Here is a 24,798-nt window from a genome sequence, read left to right as displayed (position 1 = left end):
GGTAGCAGCGTGATCCCAGTCACTTGCACTGGGAGGTGGTGGTTGTAAGTGATGCTGGTGGTGATGCTGATGACGAGGATGGTGTTGGTGATGATGATGTTGGCAGTGCTGGAAGGGCGTCGTTGCTTTCTGTGCTTTCTCTTGCCATTTCCAGCTCCACAAGCAGGGCTGGGCTCTCAGCAGCACCTGTGCCTAAATGCTGCCATGAGAACAGGATACCCAGGGCTTTTCTTCCTCCTTTTTCCTCCTTACGTTGATGTAACGTCACTTTGTGCTGGGTGTGCAGCATGTTGGGGTGAGTGCTGTGTGTGTCCCCTCAGCTCAGCCCCACAAGTCCTGGGCATGGTGCTATGGGGCTCCCTACATGCAGAGGCTCCAGCAGAAAATCCCATCCAGCCACACCACCCCCACATGCAGAGGGGACATTGGACCCACAGATGTGCCATCACCATAGCGAGCATTGCTGTGCATCCAATGGACAGCCCAGCACCCCTCTGTCCCCATGAAACTGAAGCATCATTGACTGTCACTTAATTCCCACAAGCTATTTTTATCTGACACTACTTTCCCCCTTCGGCTCTCTGGATGTTTGTGGGGTTGTAAATGACACGAAGGTCTGATATATGTGGCTAATTCTGCTCCTATTGAGGCCGATGGAAATTTGTTCCATTGACGTCAGTGGGAGCAGGATTGATCTCCGTGAGTGTACCATTTGTTCCTGAGGTTTTAAGAATTCATTTCCTTCCTCCATTGCCAAAGACAGATAGCAGCCATGGAGGTACAGGACTCATCTAATAACCACATATTAATACATGAATCATCAGCTCAGGGCCCGGCTTGGGAGAAGTCTGAGGGGGAATAACAGCCCGATGTGGGGCTGTCTGGAATCAAGGATCTCACCAGCACAGCTGCTAATCTGCAACCAGGTAATGATTGCAATGTATTTTAATGTTGGTGTCAGGATTGGGGTTTTTAAGCTCTGTTTCAGTGCATTGCAATGTGCCTTTGTGTCACCATGGGAACAATCTTTGGGCCAATTCCAGAGGAGCTGCAGCACCCGAGGGCTCCGTGCAGAGCATCCCCACCATCGGGCCATGCAATGCAGCAGGTCAGCAGCAGCCCTTTCCTATGTGTCTGCTGGAGAGCAGCAGGGCTGCACACGCACAGCAATGCAATGCACACACACAGAGCAATGCAATGCACACACACAGAGCAATGCAATGCACACACACAGAGCAATGCAATGCACACACACAGCAATGCAATGCACACACACAGCAATGCAATGCACACACAGCGCAATGCAATGCACACACAGAGCAATGCAATGCACATACAGAGCAATGCAATGCACACACAGAGAGCAATGCAATGCACACACAGAGAGCAATGCAATGCACACACAGAGAGCAATGCAATGCACACACAGAGAGCAATGCAATGCACACACAGAGAGCAATGCAATGCACACGCAGAGCAATGCAATGCACACGCAGAGCAATGCAATGCACACACACAGCAATGCAATGCACACACACAGCAATGCAATGCACACACACAGCAATGCAATGCACACACAGAGCAATGCACACACAGAGCAATGCAATGCACATACAGAGCAATGCAATGCACACACAGAGCAATGCAATGCACACACACACAGCAATGCACACACACAGCAATGCAATGCACACACAGCAATGCAATGCACACACAGCGCAATGCAATGCACACACAGAGCAATGCAATGCACACACAGAGCAATGCAATGCACATACAGAGCAATGCACACACAGAGCAATGCAATGCACACACACAGAGCAATGCAATGCACACACAGAGCAATGCAATGCACACACAGAGCAATGCACACACAGAGCAATGCAGTGCACACACAGAGCAATGCAGTGCACAATGCAGTGCACACACAGAGCAATGCAATGCACACACAGAGCAATGCAGTGCACAATGCAATGCACACACAGCGCAATGCAATGCACACACAGAGCAATGCAGTGCACACACAGAGCAATGCAGTGCACAATGCAATGCACACACACAGCAATGCAATGCACACACAGAGCAATGCAATGCACACACAGAGCAATGCAATGCACACACAGCAATGCAATGCACACACAGCAATGCAATGCACACACAGAGCAATGCAATGCACACACAGAGCAATGCAATGCACACACAGCAATGCAATGCACATACAGAGCAATGCAATGCACACACAGAGCAATGCAATGCACACACAGAGCAATGCAATGCACACACACAGAGCAATGCAATGCACACACACAGAGCAATGCAATGCACACACAGAGCAATGCAATGCACACACAGAGCAATGCAATGCACACACAGAGCTGCCAGGGTCAAGGCCAGGCTGGATGTGGCTCAGTGCAGCCTGGTCTGTTGGCTGGTGACGCTGCACACATCAGGGGGTTGGAGCTGTGTGATCGTTGTGCTCCTTTTCAACCCAGCCTGAACTTCTTGCTGTGTTCTCCCCGGCACCGAAGGGGTTAAACCCTTCGCCCCGCGCTCTCCCGCGCGCGCGCCGCCACGTGCACGCCCCGCGAGCCAATCGGCGGCGCGCTCCGCCCTCCCGCTCCCTCATTGGCTGCGCTCTCGCGGGAAGCGCGGGCGGAGCCGCGCCACCCCGAACCGGGAGCTGCTGTTCCGCCAGGCCTCGCTCTCCCATTGGTCCAAAACTCAAGCCGCGCCCCTCCTAACCAATGAGAGCGAAGAGAATGAAGAGGGCGGTGCTCCTATTGGTGGACGAGGCGGGGCGCGCCGCTCCCCGTTCCGTGGCGCCCCCGCCTCCACGGCGCTGGGGTTCCGGCGGCAGCAGGGCCCGGCCAAAGGTAGGAACAGCGACGGGCATGAACCGGGCCGGGAGCCATAGGGAGCCATAGGCGGCCATAGGGGGCCATAGGGAACCATAGGGGCCATAGGGAGCCATAGGGGCCATAGGGAGCCATAGGACCGCGTGGGTGGGGGCTGCCGTGTGGGGTCTGGGGGTGGGATTGTGGGGTAATTGCGGTTAATGGCACGGCCATGTCCCGGGTGGGCTCGTGGGGGCGGCCTGGCTGTGGGGGCCGCGTGTGTGTGTGTGTGTTTAATGGTGATTAAAGGCTCATTGAGCGCAGGGAGGTTTGTAAGGCCGCCATGTGCTGTTCCCGGCTGGTTATAACACCCTGCTTAGGCTCAGCTAATAAATGTATATATATGGCCTTATACTCAGGCTATAGAAGCTGCTGGGACACAGGTGGGCCATAATTGGGGTCCCTTTGGTGTATTAATGCTGCCTCTCAGCCCTGCAGGGACACAGGGGGAGCTTTTCCCTTCCCAGCAGGTCATAATGTCGCTGTTTGCGTTGGGTGGCGGCGGTTCCTTTTATCACACAGTCAATAACAGCGTCCTCTATCAGCAGCCAACCCACGCTGCCCCTTTGTGTCACACAGCTGACAATGAGAAGGGACCCGAAATGATCGGAGTCTGGCTGGAGGCCCGGAGAGATGGAGAGCTGAGGTTGGCAGGAGTTCCATGTCAGACAAGTGTCCTCAGTGCTTTCCTTGTGCGATTGATTCCTTAATAGCGACTCTCCCGTTTGTAGTGCTGCACCTACAGCTGCTCCAGCTTAAGGCTGGGCTGGGCACCGTCCTTCAACAGCTCCGGGGGCAGGAATACACAGAGTGGGGAATAATGGGCTCATGTGTTGAGTTGATGAGGTCGGGGTGCTGTGCTGAGCTGGAGCTGCTCTCAGGGACGGCTCTGCCCGATGCCCCTTGGTGGTTTCCTTCTATTCCCCCCCCCTTTGGATTTCACTGAAGTTAAATGTTCAGAGAGAGAGAGAGAGCTGCTTTACATTTAATTGAGGCAGAAGATGAAAAGGCAGCTGCTTGCGGTGGTTCTGAGCCGGGTAACTTTACTGCTGGGGAATGTTTTTGATGAACTCCCTTTCATGTCTGAGCAGCAAACCCAAACTTCAGGATCTCATTTCTGAAGGCTTTCAAAGCGGGTTGAGTCAGACCTGAGATGTTGGGAGATGTTCCCATTTTGTGCAGTGTTATTATCTCATGATATTCACGCCAAAATCCTCCTGCACCCCAATGAGATCTGGGGGTAAGTGCTCCCTTTAAGTGCCCAGTGTAGGGTACAAACCAGCTCCTCTGGGGGAGCATTTTGCTGTTGTGTCTCTCCCTGTGCGGTTTGACCCCAACCTGAGCCAAATCCTTCCTTCCTGACCCTCTTCCTTCTGCCTTTCACCTCCTTTCTGCTTCCTCCTCCTCAGCTGTGTCTGTGGCACTAATACAAGGGGTGACCTTGCTGTGCACCCACTTTCAGCCCCCCCATCCTCCAAGCACTGGCAGCAGCTACAGGGTGCAGCCCAGGGCAGGACGCTGCTGCTTTGTGACACATGAGCTAATATTTACCTAAACGTGTGGTTGCTCCTGAGCTCCGTTTCAAACATTAAATATTGAATTTGAAATATTGGAGGGGAGAGATAAAATGCACGTTAATGAGAACCTTCCGAAGGAAGCGAGCTGCTAATTCCAAAGGAAACGATGAGCTTTTAATTAGTGCCTTATCTCAAGTACGCCACCTTCTCCTTTTTCCCCCTTTATATGCTATTGTGCTATTGAAGGTCAGCTGGTGGCCCTGCTATGGTGTCAACCTGCTGAGCTCTGAGTGCACACATGGAGCTGGGAGAGGTGCAGGGGTCTGAGGTGGGGAGGGCAGAGCCTGGCAGAGCTTCTGATATGGCTTCATTCGAGCTGTGTTTTCTATTCTGCTTCTTGCCATGGGAAATGAAGTGTCACAGAGGATTAGAGGCTGGTGTTGTCCCTCGTGGTGCTCGGGAGTTTGTTGTTGTATTCTTTGGTGATAGGTCTGAAAAGGTGAATTTGTTTGTCCCTGTGTTGTTCCTGCGCAGGAAATAACGGCTGTTGTGTATTTATTTTTGTCTTTTTAATTGCATTAAGGTATGGCAGGAAATTCCGGGAAGCCCTGGAACAAAGGAGAGGGTTTATCAGCAGGTGATTTCCATCCTGTGCTGGTAGGGGCAGCAGCCCTTGATGCTGCTGTGCCTCCATTCCCAATACTACATGGGAGGACCTGAAGGGTTTCAATAGGAGAAGAAAATCTAAGTATAAATGGGATATTTTGCCACTATATTTTGAGCCAAAGGACTCATCAGCTCTTGCTGTCCCCGCTGCTTAATGCAGGCTTTCTTAAAGCTCCTAAGAAGCTTTGCTCTCCTCACGGGGCTTTCAGTGTCTCTCTTCCTAATGATAAATGTCAACAAACGAGATCAGAGCATCTTCTGTGGCAGTAAGCGGGAAGCCACTCTTGGTGTGGTTTTTCTGATTGCCTGCCTCTCCCTGGAGCCAAGGAACCCCAATGGGTCACACGCATCGTGCTGCAGAGGAGCTGAGTGTTCTGGTGCCTGTCTGGATGGGCCATAAGGGAAGATCTGTGGGCTGCATGGAGCAGAATCTTGTCTCCATGGGCACTGCGGGGTTGGTTGTGCACCCAGGGTGGCCCTGGAGCTCTTTTTGAGCTGCTGTGTGGGTGCAGCTCAGTCCCAGACCCATGGCTCCATCCCCAGGGCTGTGTTTATCTCTTGGAGCTGTTCTGCTTGTGAAGGAGTGCTGGCATTGCCCTGCATGCACTGCATGGTGAGGTAGCACTGATGCAGCCTTACTTTGGGCACAGCATGAAGGTTTGGGCATCTTAGTTCAAGAAGGACATAAAGCTCCTCTAAAGGAGGAGATACACGGATGGGGTGGGCATAGAGGGCATGGAGTAGTGCGGATCTCTGTGTCAGGTCCAGGGGAGGCTGAGGGGTGGCCCTGCAGCTCCATCACAGAACTGCTCAGGTTGGGAAAGACCTTCAGATCATCAAGTCCAGCCACAGCCCAACCATACGGCTCTAACAACCCCCTGCTAAATCATGTCCTCGACCACCACATCCAGTTTGGGGATGGTGACTCAATCATGGCAGCCCTGCAGCTCCTTACAGGGGAGCAGAGGGGCAGGTTCTGATCTGGATCTGAGAGCACAGCACGGAGCTGTTGGATCAGGTGGGAGCTCAGGGAGCAGTGCTCAAGGTTTGGGTGCTGCCGTGTGGGTCTGTGGGTTGGGCTGCGTGATCCCAATGGGTCCCTTCTGAACTGGGATGCTCAGGAATTCTCTCCCACCCGTTGGCTGTTGCTCCTGTCCTGGCTGCCGCACACAGCGAGTCCTCGGTGGCTGAAGAAAGTAGGGCAGTTATTTCTGAGCATTATGATTAATTGATTAACGCTGCCATGGCGTAGAGACGAGCTGGATCTGAGTGCTCCAGCCATGCAGGGCTGCTGGTAATGGGAACTCCTGGCAGTGCACAGAACCCTTTGCAAAGTAGATCCAGGAGTAAGCAGGAAGGGTTGTTGCTCTGCATCAAGCTTTGCATGTCTGCTTTTATATATATATATATTTATATTTCCCTTTAATGTTAAATAGATTTAGAACAGGAAAAATCTTGCCTGCGTGTAATGCTTCCAAAACCTTCACAGATGGGGAACTTTGTTTCCAAACATCAAATGCTTCAGCTGCTTAATGCGTGTTTTTAAGCACCAACAGCCCTCTCGGAGAATGTTCACATTAAGCCTGCTGAGAATTAGGCTTTTAGAGGAAACGTTCTTAATATTTTATCACACACACGCACAAAAAGGAAGAGTTATGGAAAACAATGCAGAGCTTGGAGTGAAACACGGCCCGGTGTGGTCTGTAACACGGCTGGGAAGGTGTTTCTTGCTCTGAAATGACTGTTGGCCATTGAAACCTTTTCTTCCCCCCTCCCTCCAAGCAACTACAATCAAAACTGGTCCTACTGGTTCCAGCCCTGCCATTAAGTTTCCATGGGGGTGAATGGAGGAGGCTGTGTGGCTGAGATAGGGCTGGTGAAGCACTGTGTTTCAATGCCCAAGGAATTGTTAATGAGTTCCCTGACTATGTGGGCAGTGAATTCAAGCTCTGAGTCTGTTCATATCGCTGATGAAGAAACAGATTTAAGCTTTCTTTGCAAAATGTTGGATAAAATATATGTGAGATGATGCTTGGTTTGACTCCTGCCATTGCTTCCTTCCTCTTCTAGCAGCCGCTGTGTCTGCCATTAGGGCACCTCGCTCCATAAGCATTTCCCAAAGCTCAAAGGTTCCTTGGAGTCTATGTGGGGTTTCTCTGTTTTTTTGCTGTAAAGGTGTGGGACTGTAGGGAGCGCTCACAATGGGAATTACTGGGGCTGGGAGGGAGCCTGAAGGCAGACCTTTGTGTGCCTATAACCTGCACATGCTGTATGGGAGCACATTGGGTTGCAGCCATTTGAGGGCTGGGCATTGAACCCTGCTCTCTGCAGGACGCTGCTGCCCTGTTGGTTCTCTCCCTGCATCTGAGTGCCCTCTGCTGGAGCTCCCTTCTCTTCCCCTACAATGAAGTTCTGGTTGCTGATTGCAGCAGGATGGGATGGTGTTTGATGCAATGTCTGCATTCCTTGCTGCATGTCACCCCTCGGTATCTGGGTATGGCTTATTCTGCTGTTTGTGATGGTTTCTCTTGGGGATGTGCTTCAAAAAGGCTGCTTCTGTTTTGCACACACAGCCTGGGTGGATGTAAGGCTCTGTGTGTGCACAAGAGCAAGTTGTAATGCAACCAGCATCACTGTGGGGCTGAAAGCTGCTGTGACTGGGGGTTCTCCTGCTTGTGAAGCTGAAGTCACTTCTGCTGGGCTTCTGTATACCCAGGTTTGTTCGTGCTTCTCCTGCTCGCAGGGAACCTGCCTCCAGAATCACTCCATCTGACCCCGTTTCTTGTGACCCTGTCGGGAGCTGCCGTGTAGAACAAGATCGCCCTGAAACAGGCACTTTTTTTTTTGGCCTGCTCTAAATAGCAGCTTTGCATTGCATCGCAGCGGGGAGGAGCAAACACTGTGAGGCTGAACGCTGGTGATGCCAGCACCCGGAGGCGGCTGTGCATGGAGGGGCTCTGCAGCTGCTCGGTGTGGGTGCAGGCTGGGAGCTCCGTTCTGTAGGACATGGAAGGAAAAGAGGGACAGACTCTTAGTGCTGTGCTAATGAGAACAGGATGAATTCCCATCCTTCTACCAAAAGGAACCCAAAACTTTGTTTGGCAGCTGAGAGCAGGTTTAGGAGAACAAACTATAGCCCTGTCAGCAGGGGTTTCCCAGGGCCACTTACTAATGACAATCCAAAGGCACTGGTATGTGTGTGTTGCACGGATGCTGCATTCAGCTTCATCCTTCCCTTTGGTGCTTGGGGAAGCGGCACGCAGGCAGCTGTCATTTGTGCCCGTTCTGCTCCTTCTATCCCCGGGCTCTCGTTTGCTGTGGTCCCAATGGAGCTGGCTGTGCCCAGAGCTCAGTCCCTGTGCCAGATGCACCGCAGGGATTTCTCTGTGCTGGAGCAGTGCCCTCCCTCCTCCTGCTGCATGTGAGCGCTGCCAGGCTCGCCTTGCCTTCCTGCCAGGGGAACCGGGTGCTGCACCTGCTTGGCTGCTCCTTTGGGCGCTCTCCTGGGTGCATTTTCAGGCTGTGCAGCTGCTCTTCCCACAAGCCAGGGGCGGATGGGAGCAGAGCTTGGCTGGGGTCACACTGTGCTGCTGGGGATGCTTCCTGCTGGGCCTTGGGAGCTCAGCCCAGCCCTGGGTGCAGTGCAGGGATGGGGTCTGCCCCATGTTCTGTGCAATGGGGCTGTTGTGGGGTTTTAGCTGTGGAGTTGTTGATAGATAGATACAGGAATCCTTCTGCTGTGCACAAAGGGAGATAGCAGGTGTGCCTCAATCCAAACCGCCTTTGTGCCATCCCAGTTAGGCATGTCGTATACTTTGATTGCTGTTAAAGGCAAAGATACAGAATCACAGAATCCCAAGAGTTAGAAGGGTCCCCTGAGGGTCACCTGGTCTGACTTCCTCAGTGTATGAGGTGTGCCCATATATATGGACAGAATCCTCCAGATGGGGATGGATTGGGCAGAGTTTAACCTGTGCAGTGCTGGAGCACACCTAGGGGTTTCTGTGGGGCAGCCCCAAATCTGTGCCCGAGGGGTTCGGGAGGAGGGATCTGCAGGTGCAGAAGGATGCTGGGCTGAGAGGTGGGCAGGGAATGAGAAGGTGGTGAAGGAGCATCCTTAGAAGGCCCAGCAGGCAGCCAACCCTTCTGTTCCTTCCCTTTATGTAGTTCCCATAGGGTGAGAGCGCGGAGCCTGGGAGATGCCTTTTGAAGACAACACACTGAAGGATTGAATAATAAAAGTGCGTCTCTTGGGGAAGGCGAGCGAAGCTTCCTGCTGGATGCAGCATGGAAACACTGCACGGTGTTTAAAAATAGATGTTCTGTGCAGAGCGGGTCTCCTCTTGTGGAACCTGGCTGGAAGGAGGAGGCGTGAGGGGCTTGGTCGGTTGGGTTTTGCTTTTGTTTGCTTCCATTTGGAAGGAAGCACCAAGAAAATGAGCGTTTTGTTGCGAAGATGTTTTCAAGGCCGCGTATTTATACTTTATTCTTTTTTAAGAGGATCGTGGAAGACGAGCTGACGATTTAATGGGGCGTGATGCGCTAATACAAGCGGCTGCGTTTAATCCATTAAAGGAGAGAAAAGAAATGGGGGTTATCAGCATTCACGAGGCAAGGCTTGGGTTTAGTGCATGCGAAGCCTTGGAGGGAGACCGGAGGAGCACTAACACTGCTGCAGAAAGCTTCTGACAGGCACAGCATCGCTGCAAGTAATGGCTGTGATTGTGATTGTGATTGTGAGAGCTGCCTTTGTTCCATCCTTGGAGCCTCCAGCGGGGGATGATGGGCGCACAGAGCTGAAATCCACCTCCCTGAGCTAATGTGGGAAGAGAGCGCGTGGAGATGGTGGTTGGGTTGTGATTCAGGTGTGTATCAGATGGCTGTGCTGAGCAGGAAGAACGGAGTTTGTGTTCTGAGTGAGCCTCCTCTTGTGGAATGGGGTTTGCTCTTAGCAGAGGGTAAATCCTTATAACACAGCACTGCTTTGAGGCTGGCTCCAACAGAAGAGTTCTTGTTCAATTTCAGGCTGGGGATGCTGGGGAGGGGGGCGGGCGGGAGCTAATAGTGATGTAATTCAACACACCATCACCAAGTTGAGGAAGGGTAGAGTCCACTGAAGTGCCGCTTTAGGAGTTAATTACACGGTGTTTCCAGGCTGGATGGTGTCCTGATTCCTGCTTAATCCGCCTCTATTTAGGATGCTGAGTTTGTGACATCCTATTGCTATTTTAAGGAAGTTTTGGCCACGTTACGAAATGCCACCCAAACCCTTTCAGCCTCGGTGGTGCTGCGCCTGGCCGGGAGACCTGCAAAAGTAATAAAGGAGATGGAAAAACCTCCAGAAATCTTTTGGGCCCAGTGTGTGTGCCATAAATAAAGCACCGCGGTGGAGTTGGGTTCGTTACAAGCTCCCTTAATGATTCCAGAGCCCCCGCTGCCGCTCGGATGCAGCCAGCTGTGATGCCTTTCAAGGTTAGGCTCCGACTTGTGCTTTATTAGCTTTTCGGTTTATGTTCTTCCACTTGTGCTGTTTATCAAGTGAAACCAGATAATGGTTCGGCTAAACCCGAGGTCCTTCAATACGGGCTTTAGCTTGGAACCGTGCAGGAGTGTGTAATGAAGGCTCTGCGTAAGGCAGATGTTGGGATTTGCTCTCTGCTTGGGGCGGGTTGCAGAAGGGAGAGCAGCTCGGGTCCTGTGCTGCTGCCTGGAGGAAGTGCCATTTCTGCTCTTGATCCTTCAGTGATTCCGTGTGTCAGGAGCTGAGCCTTGAGATTCTGAGCAGGCAGGGCTGAGTAAGAGGATTTCTGCGGATAGAGGGAGGAATTCAGCTCCAGTGGCTGCTGCACATCCTGAAGTGCGTCGATTCTTCTTTCCCATTTCCCCCCCGCCTCCACATCTCCCCTGTAGGAAATCGGAGGAGGAAATCACTTGAAATCACCAAGCCCTCAATTTTGGAAGTCGCAAATACCCGAGCTGTGTTAGAACTTGGAGAATTGCCTTTGCTTAAGGTAAGCAAGGAGCCATCCCGTGCTCCTATGGGTGCGTGCATCCGCTGGCACAGGGCTGGGCAGTGATGTGCTGGCAGCGTGCTGCCAATGGAGACCCCCCCGTGCAGCTGCAGGAGACACAAGCTGTGCTGGCTGCGGGTGCTCAGCCCACCCCGAGCTGCTGCTGGGCTCTGGGGCACCTCCGTGCAGCATCTCTCCTCTTCGTCTGGATGGTGAGTGGCTTTGGGACCTCGTGTGGGACGTAGGGGTGTGGAGGGCTCCAAACCCTTTGGGGCAGCACTGGGTGCAGGTTGGTGCTGGAAGGGGAACCATTGGCAGCCCTGGTGCTGTTGCCATGGGGATCCATCAATGAGCGAGTGCTGGAGTGCGTAAATACCGCTGTAAATGATCAAGGGGAAGGAGGTGCGTGAGAGCAGGGCTGCGTGCTGCCAGCCTGGCTGCTTGCTTTATGTGAGAAATATGCTAATTGCCTGCTTTGGTGCTGTTGTGCAATTAGCAACGCTGCAAGCACCAACTCTGAGTACAGGGGAGCGGGTTTAAACCTGTTGTGCCAAGCTGGATGCTGGGGATGCCGTACGAGATACAGATGCTGAGCTGAAGCTTTCCCTGACTTCCCAGAAGTTTTTCCTTGAGTTGAATTTTAGTGATTATTTGTTCACTTATTTGGACAGTTTCTTTACCAGCAATGCTACGTCTCACTGCACGCAACCATAAGGGACCCAATTCAAAATGAAAGCAAATAGGGGCTGGGAAACCTTCCTGGGATTTCCCCCCCCCGTGTCACAGCTGAGGGATAAAAGCTCCTTTGCAGCTGAGAAGTGATTTCAAAGCATTTTGCAATGATTAAAGGAAACTCGAGGCTTCTGCCCAGTAATTAATCCACGCTGCTTCCTACCAGTGCTGGCGAGTTGTGTGTTGCAGCCCTTGCTGGTGGCTTGGATGGAGCACAGTGTGTGAGCAGCCAGCCTGGGAGCTGTCAGCTCGCATTATGCAGCGTGATGCTCCGGCTTCAAATCCTCCTCTTGCTCTTAAACGAGCAGAAAAGAGCGCTTAGCAATGCAAATCCTCCGGCTGGAGCAGCAAATGAATCTTTAACTGGGCAGGGAAACTCCTTGGGAAGTTATGGCCATGTTTGCACCAAGCATCCATTTTGTGCCATGCCATCAGGTCTGCTTGGTGTTGGAGCTTTCTGTTGGTTGTTTGTTCTCCCATGTGTTTCCAGGGCAGACTTGCAGCACAGGCTGACATCTGACTTGTCAAACTCATCACCTTCCCAGCCCTTCTCCAGCTTCACTGATTGCAGAGCGTGCTTTTTATTACCATCCAGGCAATAGGATGCTCCTGTTTAGGAGGGGAATAAAGTTTTGCTGCCAGCTTTTAAATCTATATCCTCCTAAATGCGCTCAGCAAACTGCTGATGTGAGCATCACGAGGCCTTTATATTTAAAGGGAGTTCTTTTGCTTTTTAGGATGAAAGCGGTTGAAGATGTGAATGGGGAGGGATGGGTGAAATTAAGCAGCGGCAGCACTGATGGCAATCTGCAGAGCTTTAATGTGTTAATGTAGCTGGGCATTGTGCATATTTAGCAGCAGCTTGGTTTGAGTCGTGGTGAAGGAGCAGAGGTTTTCTGACTCCTGTCGTGATGCTGCTCTCCTCTCAGTGATGCCTGAGATGGAGCAGTGCTTTGAAGGAGACGCTGACAGTTATTTTGCTGCTGCTCAAACTGCGTCAGCTGTAGTTGCCCCCAAGTTTGGTATTGGTTTATAAAAACAATAGTGGGAGGGAGGGTTCAAGGATGATGTTTGTAAGATCTGCCAGCTTCACGTCGGTCTTATTTTGCCTTTGTGAATTATTCAGTTATTCGAGGCTGCTGTAGTGCTGTATTTAATATGTTTTAAATGACATTGAATCCGTTAATATGATGGAAGAGAAGGGCTGGGTGGACTAATAATTAATCCACAGGGGGAAGAGCAGAAGAGAAGCTATTGCCATGGATGGAGCAGCTTGTTTGGTGTGAGCAGGCAGGAAGGTGGCCCTTAGATCACGGAGGAGATGGGGGTTTTATGGCTTATTCTCTCTGCCTTGTCTTAATTAAGACCTCACCTAATTCTGAACAAGCAGCACGTGGAAAAGTTCTTGTTTCAGAAGGTTCTGAATGGTGCATCCTCTGAGCATCCCAGTGCTGCTGAGCCCCGTTCTGCTTACCTGGTGGAATGAGACTTGGCTGTGCACACCTCTGTGGGTGTCTTGGAGGTCTGTTAGCACATCTTGGTAGCAAGGCTTAGCACTAATGGAGCAAAAAGGAGCCCCTAAGAACAACACAAGGGAGATGAAAGAATGGCTTCACCTGGGTGTCCCCGGTGCTGGGGAGAAGGGAGGGCATCCATCTGCCTGGTGCTGGAGGACATATCCCTGACACTAGGTACCTTACTTAGCAATTTGTTTTATTATGAGGCTTCTATTAGTGCCAGCTACTTACATGGGCCACGTTGGGTTTGAGTTGCAGTTACATTGACTGATGGACAACAATCAGCTTTAACACACATCTTCCATGTGTAGGAGATGCTTAATTGCTAGCTGGTTTTTGACAGACATTGCTGCTTTCCTAATGGGGTTTCCCTTGTTCTCTGCAAGCACCTCCATGCAGCCACGCCAGCAGGAGGGTGCAGCCTCTCACCTCCTCATGTTCTGACTATGGAGCAGCTTTGCTGATGGCACCTTGCTCACAAGCAAACACTCTCCACTGATGGCAAATGTTCACAGTGCTCCTATGCATATGTATGTATGCATAGAATATTAAATGCTTCTAATTTAGCTTAAGATATTTACTTTGAGAATACCTTTCATGTCAATGCTTAGCAAAGCCACTCGCTTATGATGAATGGTGCTGTCCGGTCTGTGCAGTGGGTGCTGCTGGATGTGCCCAGTGTGCAAAGTATCATCAGCGAAACTATTGTTGGTGCTAATGGAGAGCTGTGTGTTTGCAGAAATCTTTGGTCACGCTGTCGCTGGTTGCTCATTAGAAAAGCACTTGTGAAAGGCTGATGCTGGCAGCGCTGTGTTTGTGAATGGTGGACCTGGGATTAATAGCACCGCCGTTTTAAAGCAGATACAACGCAGCCATAAATCCACTGCAAATGCTGAGTGCATGCAAAGCAGGTGTTGTAAAGTTCCGGATGATGCTTGGGGAGTGTTTTGCTAATAAACCATTTTAATAGTGGTGTGATGTATCCGTGGGGTGGCCCTCATCGGAGCTTCTCCTTTGCCTGCAGTGATGCTGTGTGGTCAGGGTGAGCAGTGATGTATGGCATCGTTGTCAGTTCCAGCACGTCTTTCTTAATTTGTTTTCATTAGATGAATGCCCTCATTGTGGGACAGATGTAACCCATCTATGAAGCGGTCCCTGTGTTTGTACCCGGGTGGATGCAGGGCTCCTCCCTTTGTAGCTCTGCATCCCTGGTGCACAGTGCAGTGCAATGGGTGGAACCAGGACCGACTGCTTCATGCACTGACTGCCCCGGCTCAGCACGGTGCTCAGTGAAGCTTCAAGGCCAGCTCAGGTTGCTTCTGTGCTGCCCCTGGCCTTCCTAGCATTGCATCTGAACTATGAAGGCATCAGTGATTTCCCAATAAGTGAACCCATGGAGTGAACATTAATTGAGCACAGATTTCCTTAGGCTTCTTGAATGCATAAGGTTTCATTCTGAATATATTTCCCTGCAGTCAATAACTGCGTTCCCTTGTAGGTTTTGTTAAGTATGGGTTTTGTTTTGGTAAAAGCTCTACCCAAATCTTGTACCTACAGCTGAACCTCTGCCTGTCTGCAGAGCAGCTCCAGGCTTCCAGCCTTGGGACGCCCCCTGGCCCTGAGCATTGCAGCTGTGCTGTTGTGGGATGCAGTGCTGGCTGGGCACGGAGCCACGAGTCAACCCAAGGCATGAGAACATTCTGCTCTTAGTTTAAAACTGAAAGCCTGTTTCTGCTCGTGTAGGATCCGATAGTTGCACGTGTGGAGCAGAGTGGGAGGGGAGGTGGGCAGAGCTCCTCGGGTGACCGTGGCTCACTCTGTTCTGTTCGGCTGCAGCGCTTGTTTGGAACTTGTGCTTTTGCTGTGCAAGTGGATGAGAGTCACACAGAGCCAATGGAGAACATCCTCTGCGTGGGCTGCTTTGCTGCCCCAGGGTCCCGGACAGCACTTCTTGCCATTGGAAAACACGTGTTTTAGGAAGAAACAAGCATCGGTTGAGTCATATCCAATTTGCTGCAAGTCGTACTCAAAAGGTCAAGTGTGCTGGTGTGTAGCTGAGCATCGGAGTGTCCTTGGGATTGGGTTCATATTCAGAATGACTCTGAAAGGCTTTTGGTTTTTTGTGGCCTTTTTGCTTGTAAATAGGATTTCTGCACACGTCGATTGTTTTGGAGATGCTTTGTGATGAAGGAGTTGTGGATTAAATCGGGCTCTGAAAGCTTCGAGTCCGCTTTGCTTCTCCCCAGAATAGCAAACTTGATTGCATCCTTCCTGTTTGTTCCTTTGTGCTCTGGAAACTTTGCATTGCTGCCACAAGCCCAATAGCTGCCTACCTTTGTGGGGGAGGAAGAATTGGGCTTGTTGATGTTTCACAGCAATTTACTTAAAATATGGGGGGAAAAAAAACCACTAAACCCAACTCCTACTTCTGCAAAGCAGGAACTGCTTTGGAAAATATGGGTAAACAGCAAAAGAATTTCTTCTGGAAGAGGAATGAACGTGCAAAGGAAGAGAGTGCTTTTCTCCTTGTGCTGTGTGTGCCAACACAGATCTGCCCATTCCTTGGCACGGGGGTGGGGTGGGGTCTCCTCTGGGTTAGCATTGATTGCAAATCTGCTTTCGGAGCAGAATGCTGTGTCTTCATAAAGCCTGTCCTCACTTGGATGTAAGAAATTGTGGTCATTGTCTTCGGTCCCCTGCTTGGTTCCAAAGGTTGATCAGTCTCATCAGCAAGAACTGTGGTGTCCAGTTGGGATATCTGTGCAACTTGTGATTTCTGGGGTTTAAGAACGTTGATGGCTGTAACTCAGCTGGTCCAGCGCTCATTACTGCACAGAGTGATGCTGCAATGGGAGGATGGCAAATGGGATTCTGAGTTGCAGGCCCAGAGCTGGGTTGGAATGAAACCAACCAGGAAATGAGGTAAAATGGTCCATTCCCAAAGAAACAAAACCAACCAGTTGTCCACACTGAAGTGGAGTCTCAGAACTCAGCATAGCACAGGAGCAGTGGGCAGTGATGCTGTGCCCCATGCAATGGTTGTGTCTCTCCCAAAGCTTGTTCCTCCCATAGAGGTGTCCTCTGGAGCTGCTTTATCTCCTCCCAGCAGTTGTTCTGACCTTTCCCTTCTGTGTGTGGTGGCTGTTTAACAGCCATCACCTTCGGTATTAAATAATGCAAAGGAACCACAGTGCGGGATGACTCGCAGCTGGAGCCGTTTGCATCGAGCGCCTTTCAGCTCGCTTTTATATCATTTCTAATTTTACTCTGCCCTCCTTTCTCATCAGCTCTTCTAAGGAGCTGAAGTAGAAAGGATTAGGGGGGAAAAAAAATGTAACTAAAAGGGTATCTCTTCTCTTATGCCTTATTACATCCTATCTGCATTCGTGAGCTGCATTCTGGAATCCAGAACCGAAGTCACTGTGGTGCAGTATATAGAAGCTGGGCTGCCTTGTCAGCTCTGAGTAGGGAAGAAGCTCTGAGTATAGGAGAAAGCCTGGGCTGGGGTTAATGGCAGTCTGCAAACAAGCTGTAGGGGAGGTCAGAGAGCTGTGGGCTGGAGACCCAAGTGTGGTACATGTCTGGCCCTATGATGAGGGACCTGTGCCTGCTCCTACAGGACAGCATGGGAGCACTGGGGAGGTACTGGGAAAGCAATTGCAGTTTGAGCTTCAGAAGCAATTGCTCTGTTGAAGTTTTGAAGCGCTTGTTGTAGTGTAGGTCGTTTCCTTTGGAAGTAGTTGATTTTGCTGCAGCTGCCGTCGGTAGCTCTGCCCAAGCAACCATCTGTGCGCAGTGCTGGCGTTTGCCATGCGAGAAAAACAGGGCAATTTTAGCCAGTTTCTGTGACTTAAAACATGTTTTATTTATCCTCTGTGAAGCACCGTGCTCCTTAACCTCTGCTTTTTGCACGGGGATAGGAGCAGTGATGTACCTCTGAGATACGTAGGAGTGTGAGTACAGATGCTTCGTGCCAATAGCAAACGGTGCAGCAAAGCAGTTGGTTTGGAGTTTGCAGGAGCCTGAGCTCCAAGGATTGCTCTTAGGAGCGGTGTGGGGGGTGCTGCAGGCAGGCAGACGTGCCAAATCCTTGCCAGATGTCTGAGCTGTCGTTTGGAGCACGCTGTGTGCTGGATTCTTATAGGCATTGTCACGAGCTGGCAGCAGAAGTGTCTGCATCTCTCTGCTCCGTGGCTGTGTTGTTTGTGCAGCGCTGCTGGGAAAGAATCATGGGGTCCCTGCACTGCATCCAACCAGGGCATCCCAGTCCCACAAAGGTGTTGTGTGGGATGGTTGGAGCTGCAGAATGTACTGCTGATGTGTATGGAATCGTGTGACAGCATTCCAACGCTCCAGATGAGCCCAGCAGCACTGGGACGATGTGAAATGATGGTGAAAGCTCTTCTGATCCCAAGCAGTCTGAGGATGTGAATTAACACGGTGCTGCTCAGAAACCCCGTGTATCCTTCATACTTCAACACTTCTTTGTAGCAATTCTGCATTGCAGAGCTCACATATAAGGGGTGTTGGGACACGATGTGCTGTGAGAATCGCAGCTGCTAACTGCTCTGTCTCACCCCGACTCCTCCAATCACTTCAAGTAACTTGTGCACAAAAATCCCTGTTGTGCTCAGATGCTGATCTGCTGGGAAAGGCCAACTGCTGCTGCATGGGGATGGGGTGGGCAGGACGTGTGGGCATGCAGTGCACAGGTTGGCACCAAAGCTGTGGCATCCCAACTATCCATACCATAGAATCATAGATATTGATCTATTCTATACACTATCCATACCATCCATGCACCAGGCAGCACTGCCCCTCACTGCAGTTTACAGGTGTAAATAGAGGACCTCACCTGTGTGCTTTGGTGTTGCATCCCACATTCATTCCAAAGCCTGAATGAAGCCTCTGCTTCTGCCCAACCCTCACGTGGGTGTCTGTAGGTGCTGTGCCTTTCTGAGGAGCTGCTGCACAGCACTCTGCATTTTCCTGGTGCTCTGTATGTGTGTGGGTATGAATGGAGGCTCTGTAAGGTGCTGGGGAGCTGTGGGGTGGGTTTGTGGCTGCAGTTTCTATATCTTCGCTCTTTCCTGCCCAGCAATCCAGCAAGGATTGTACAGTAGATCTGTAGAGCCAATGGAGGGGCAGAGCTGTCACAAGTTGGAGCCATTCACTGATATCCCATTTTGAGACAGAAGGCAGCTTTGGCAAAGGGTCAGAAGTTTTGATGGAACACTTTTCCACAGTTACTAAAAACAAGCCCAGAGTTCTTAATTCTTATTATTTTTTTGTTATGTAACACCAGCATTTCATTGCAGGAAATGAAGGGACGGGGGGGGGAAAAGCAGGCTGAGCCTCGTGCATGGCTGGGTGCACCTTTAGGTCAGGGCACGCGTTGAAGTTCTGCTCCCTCTTTAAACATTGGGTTGAACGTGTGATCAGAAGTGCCAGTCTGAGGCGTTTCATCCTCTCTGTTCCCAGCAGCTCAGTGTGGCACACAGGCTTCAAAGTCAGGCGGCACCTTATCGCAGTGCAGCAGGAGCCCCACTCCTCGCTGGGAGCAGCGCTGTGTGTCCCAGAGCTCTGCAGCTCCGTCCCTTCTGATCCTTGTTTGAGCACGGAGAATTTCCATGGGAGTGCCTTAAACTGCTGCCAGCGCCGCGGGTTGGGGAAGTAAGTCGCCTTGGGGTTTGTTTTTTCTGAGTCTTCCTCAGCTCCTGTGGGGTTGGGCTGTCAGCTCAAGGCTTGCTGGGCCTGTTTGTTCAATGCTGTCTGTACAGCATGAGCAGAAATAGAAGTGAGGGCTGCATGCCTGCCTGCCAGCCCTTGGCACACCCAGCCTTCCTATAGGAGCTCTGTGCAGGAGGAGGAATCGTGCTGTGGGCAGTGGAAAGGAGACCTTCCTGCTGGAAATAAAAAGTCATTTTCTCCCTCTTTGGAAAAGAAGATGAGCTGTCTGTGTGTGCAGAGCAGGATTAAAGCCATTCCTGCTCACTGACGAGCAGAGGTGCTTTGGGGTGGGACAAAATGCAAGAAGAGACCTCTTAAAACAGCTTGTACTCCATAGGGCTGATTGCTTGGGAAAAGTCCAGCAACAGAAACCAAGCAGGTGATGTAGGAACAGAGGGGTGTCTGCTTTTCAGGGAAGCACAGCTTCTTTGCTCTGTGTTTTGCAGGGGCTCATTGCCAGCAGCCTGCATTGCCCAAGGGCTGTGCACACCCTCATCTCTTAGCAGGGATTAAAGAAAATGGTCCCTTCAATAAATCCAGGGCTTCCCAAAGAAACTATTCAATCACCCTCGTGCCAGGAGTTATTACTCTAGTTCAGGTGCCATTCTTCTGTTTGTGTTTCCTTCTTTCTTTCGGGGTGGCTCAGCCCTGCACATTGGCCGTCCTGTTTGGTGGGTGTATGGGGCTCTGTGCAGAGCAGTGATGACATGGTGTCCCATGGGTGGCACTGTCACAGTGATCCCCTCCCTCACTGCAAGGGGTGACCCTGCACATAGCAGGGGGTTGGAGCTGGATGAGCACTGTGATCCTTTGCATCCCAGGCCATTCTGTGATCCCTGTGTCACTGTAGGGACTGTGATCATCCTGGCTGATGAGCAGCCTGTGCGCTGGGGTTGGGCTCTGAGGCATTCCCATCGTTATACTGGCAAAGAGGAGAAAACAACCCCCCTTCATGCCTTAAAATGCTTTCCCATCCTGTGCTCATCAAATCCTTTAAGTATGATGTGATGAAATGCTTTTCATAAGAGCACCAAGGGAATAGGCCCATTTAACGCAGCCCCTCCGCAGCTTTAAATTACCTCTTTCTCCCATGGAAATTCTGAATTCTTCCTTCCGCGGCTGGATAAAGGATTCCACCCCTCCATGTACCACACAGTCAGCCTTTATCCTGCGCTGGCAACTCTGGATGTTTCAGTGCATGGTGAAATTTCATGCAGTGAAAACTCTGCTTTTCTTCCTGGGTCCTCTTCAGTTCATCTATAAAGGCTCAGTATTGCTGGAGCTGAGCATCAGCACCTCTCATTTAGGGTCTCAAAAGCTGCTGCATGCCCCATCCCTCTGCCTTTCTGTGGTTGGGGTTTTGCATGTGGGCTTTCAGAGCAGAGCCAAGCTGAGCTAAAAGGGTATTGAGGCAGCATGGACAGGGATTGTGCATGGCTGGGGGGTAATACATGGGGCTGTTTGAGAACAGTCATCACACGGGGTAGTGAGGAAAGCATGGCATCCCCCTGCCCATCCCCTGCTAATCCAGGTGGGTTAATTAATGTTGAGTTTTATAGGTAGGAGTCAGGAATGTTATTTGCTCTTTAGAAGTGAATTATCCCCGTGTGTAAAAAGAGCAGAACGTGTTTGTTGAGGTCATCCCAGAAGCATCATCGCTGAAAACCATCTGCTGATGCAGAAAATTGGATTTATTCTCATGCTGGAGTTTCCATAAAAATACAATTAGATATCAATTTCTGCTCTCTAAAAGCTCGCAGCAAATCAGGCTTTTGGCAAATAAGACAATTCTCTTTTAAGGTCCGGTTTGAACTGACCAGATGGTGCTTACAGTGTAGGAGCAGAGGACTGGTGGGAGATAATTGATTGTTTCCATTTGAAAATAATAATAATAATTAAAAAATAAATAAATGGTGACTTCAGCCATGTGAATTACTGCCAGGCTTTGGCTGTGGGGCTCTTCCATTGGAAATCCTCTCGTTGCTCTGGGCATAGGGGTGATTTTCCCATCTGAATGGTGAATGTTTGTGGTGATGCCCTGGTGGGTGTTCAGCCTCTTGTTGGTGGTGAGAGCAGGGGATGGCACAGTCCTGTGTATACAACACAAAGTGGGGCACAAGAGGAAAGTCTCCCACCCCTGGAAACTTTAAAGGCAAGGCTGGATCAGGCCCTGGGCAGCCTGATGTAGCTTGGTGTCTGTTTGCACTGCAGGGAGTTGGACTGGATGGCCTTCAGAGGTCCACTCCAGCTCCAAGCATTCTATGGTTGTAAGTGGCTGAGCGATGGCTGCAGAGAGGGGACTGGGGGTCAACTCAACAGGGTGGGGGTTGGGAAAGGTTCTGCACCTGACGGTGGTGTGTACGACCCGGAGTTGATGGATCTCAGGGAGCACTGGGGCACTGCTCTTGGATTAGCTGAGTTTACCTGGGTTTAACTCTTGGATTGCCCTTGGACTTGGTATTCCTCATGGGTCCATTCCAACACAGGGTATTCTTTTGATCAGGCATTGGAACATACTGCTTAGGGAAGTGCTGAGTCCCCATTTCTGGTGATATTTACGAGCTGTGGCACCAAGCGTTGGGTGTTTGGACTCAAACTGTCCAATTAAGTATCAAGCTTGCAAATAAAAAGACCAAATTACCCACCAAACAAGCAAACAAAAGCAAGAAATCCAGTGGTTGGACTTGAGGACCTCGGAGGTCTTTCCCAACCACGTGGTGCTGTCAGTAGTTCCAGCACCAACCCTGCTCGGCACCGCTCCCTGAACGTCTCTCCCTTTGTTTTGCAGGTATGGTGTGAATATGCGTTGCTTGGCAGCTCGGGTCAACTACAAGACTCTGATCATCATCTGTGCTCTCTTCACACTGGTCACGGTGCTGCTGTGGAACAGATGCTCCTCGGATGGGGCCGGCCCATTCCCCCGCAGCCCGGGTGGCCCCGAGCGCCGCGCAGCAGCTGCCAGCAATGGCCCCGCACGGGATGTGGCCAAGCAGAGCGAGGAAGCATCACCCCAAGAGCAGCAGAAGGCTCCTCCCATCGTGGGAGGCTTCAACAAAGCCCCGGGGCTGAAGTATGAGGAGATAGACTGTCTGATCAACGACGAGCACACCATCAAAGGGAGGAGGGAAGGCAGCGAGGTCTTCCTGCCGTTCAGCTGGGTAGAGAAATACTTTGAGGTTTATGGGAAAATTGCTCAGTACGATGGTTATGACAGGTTTGAATTCTCTCATAGCTACTCCAAAGTATACACACAGAGAGCACCTTACCACCCGGATGGGGTCTTTATGTCCTTCGAGGGCTACAACGTAGAGGTTCGAGACAGAGTGAAGTGCATAAGTGGTGTTGAAGGTTTGTGCTCCACGTTTTCCTTTTCAGTTGAAATGCTTCTTGAAATTTGCAGTTGTCATTTGAGATGCAAAGCACCTCCTCATTCTATCACAACAGCGTGGATACAAATGCATTGGGGATCAAGAAATCTGGTGCAGTCTGCAGCATCACTCTGACTTCTGCCATTCTTCCTTTTTGTGGCGTTGGTTCTGCTGGTTGCAGCCATCTCCTGGGGCTGGACAGTTGTTTTTGTGGTGTGTTTATGTGTGCTGGGGGCAGGATGTGGGCAGAGCCCTCCTGGAACATCTCATTACCAAAGGTGTGAGTGCATCCCAATAGCTGTGCATCTTCTGTTTGCAGGAGGCTGGAGAGAGGGGGGTTCCTTTCCTCTTGCTGCAGTAATTGCTGACTGAATACAGCTCAGGAAACAGGCTCGTTTCACACCTGTTTGGTTATTCCTCAATTGGCCTCACTTTTTCAGCAAGCAATTGAGGAGCCATCCTTATGAAACGCAGTGCCAGAGCCTGGCTGTTGTGAAGGCAATAGTTAGCAGCCAGCAAACAGGGCTGAGAAATGCATGTAGAGGAGGAGAATGAGTATTAAAACACTCTGGCAGGTTTAGCTCTTGCCTTGCGTGCTTCCAGCCCTGGAAATGCTCACGTTGTTGCGTGCCGAAAACCTCGTGCTGTATTTTCACCTTCTCCCTTTCCGCAAGGTTAACGTGTTGTTGTGCCCTGTGACCTGGAGAATTTAATCTTGTCATCTTGTATGAATTTCAAGCCAAGCTCTTCCAGCACATTTCTCTTTTTGCATCTTTCAGTCTCAACGAGTGCACCTTTTAGCTGCAGATGCTTAGCGCTAATGAGCGAGCTGGCTTCCAGGAGCACAGATAGCACACGAGACTCACATATTTCCTCTGATGGCTTTTTCTTCAGGCTGCAGTAAACCATCACGTCCCCATCAATGATATTTATTAGGAACTCGAAGCACCAAAATATGCATGAAAATTTATCTTTTCCCATCGAGTTTAAGCAATATTTTCACTGCATTATTAGTTCCCGAGCTTGACATTGCCAAAGGGGAGAGTGGTGTGAATGCCAACTTGTTTATTTGCATCTTCCTTTTTCTCTCCTTACACGCACATGAAAGCTTGCTGTACTAAATATGCTGCAAGAGGGTCATGGTGATGAATTCCCACTTTGGGTTCTTACATTACAATTGGGAATTTGCCCCAAACAAAACATAGAGCTTTGGGGAATCCTGCTTTTCTCCATTGTATCCTAAGCAATGTGTGTTTGCCTTGTTCTGTATGTGTTCATTCCATGAATGGGACTTTCCTTGAGTCCACCTGGTGGTGAAGCCTGTTAAGCTTTGTGGTTGGACTTGATGGTCTTGAAGGTCATTTCCAACCTGAGTTATTCTACGATTCTAACAGCATCTGCTGGCAGCGCGTTGGTGGTGGGGAAGGAGTGGGCAGGGGAACGTGCAGCACTGTGTACACGTGTGACAGAATGCCTATGAGACACTCACGTTGTTCCTCTCTCCTAGGTGTGCCCTTATCCACCCAGTGGGGCCCTCAGGGCTACTTCTATCCCATCCAGATCGCACAGTACGGGTTGAGTCACTACAGCAAAAACCTGACCGAGAAGCCGCCGCACATCGAGGTGTACGAAACGGCCGAGGAGAAGGACAGGGGCAGCAGGGCTGCCGAGTGGGCCGTGCCCAAGGGCTGCTCCCTTTCCACAGTGCCCGATAAAGCCAAGTTCACCAGTGTTAAACACTTTGTTGCTCCAGGTGGGTTGTGGCAGATCGATGGTTGGCTCACTCAGCTGGTAACATGGGGGTCTCTCCTCCATTTCACCTGGTTTTGTTTGTGTGGAGCAGCTTTCCATCCTTAGGACCTTACCTGGGAACGTTACAAAGATCTGTACTTTTTTTTCCCCTACTGTTTTCTCTCCATGGCTGCTCTTTGAAACATCCTTATTTTAATTAAAACACGTGTGGGTGTATTTGGGGAGGGCAGTGCAGCTCTGCAGAGCAGCTGTGCTCCCATTTCCTGAGCCTGTTTGCTTCTGTCTCAGAATGGAAGCGAAGCACTCCAGCCCATTGTGAAGCTGGGAATGATGTGAGATGACAGGGAGGGGCAGTTTTAGTCTGAGCAGATGTCTCATACAGGACTGCTTCCGGAACCCCCCATCTCTCTTCATTGGGTTGTGAATTTACAGTTTGTATTTACAGTTTGAGGGCCATGCAGACCTTGTTCTGTTTGAACTGGGTTGCCTTAACGGGGCAGTAAGAGGGAGTGCTGCATTTGCAGGTGGTTAGGGGTGGTTTCTTGCACCCTTTGCCCTCTCAGGATAACTAAATCAGCTTCTGTGTTGCAGTGGTTGTATATAGGCGATAA

The 24,798-nt window shown here is 50.7% G+C and overlaps 1 protein-coding gene across 8 annotated transcripts in view; it reads left to right on the top strand.

The window, feature by feature from the left end:
- GLCE (glucuronic acid epimerase) overlaps window positions 1–24,798 on the top strand; it is a 31,859-nt gene that overhangs the window by 1,897 nt on the left and 5,164 nt on the right. Inside the window, exons 1-4 of one of the 8 annotated variants that reach the window (XM_085515198.1) lie at window positions 2,774–2,873; window positions 21,856–22,225; window positions 22,300–22,415; window positions 23,943–24,188. In XM_085515198.1, the coding sequence (XP_085371324.1) occupies window positions 22,352–22,415; window positions 23,943–24,188 (310 nt within the window). In that variant the 5' untranslated portion in view covers window positions 2,774–2,873; window positions 21,856–22,225; window positions 22,300–22,351. Of the gene's footprint in view, window positions 1–2,755; window positions 2,874–10,151; window positions 11,089–18,818; window positions 19,011–21,855; window positions 22,416–23,942; window positions 24,189–24,798 lie in introns of those variants that run through there. The other 7 variants (XM_015873415.3, XM_085515197.1, XM_085515195.1 and 4 more) reach the window with 7 other exon arrangements.

The sequence above is a fragment of the Coturnix japonica genome, chromosome 14, assembly GCF_054131305.1.
Source record: "Coturnix japonica strain WE chromosome 14, WE-NBRP24, whole genome shotgun sequence".
Taxonomy (NCBI): domain Eukaryota; kingdom Metazoa; phylum Chordata; class Aves; order Galliformes; family Phasianidae; genus Coturnix; species Coturnix japonica.
Note: the sequence above shows the minus strand (reverse complement) of the source record. Positions and strands in the feature narration are given on the sequence as shown.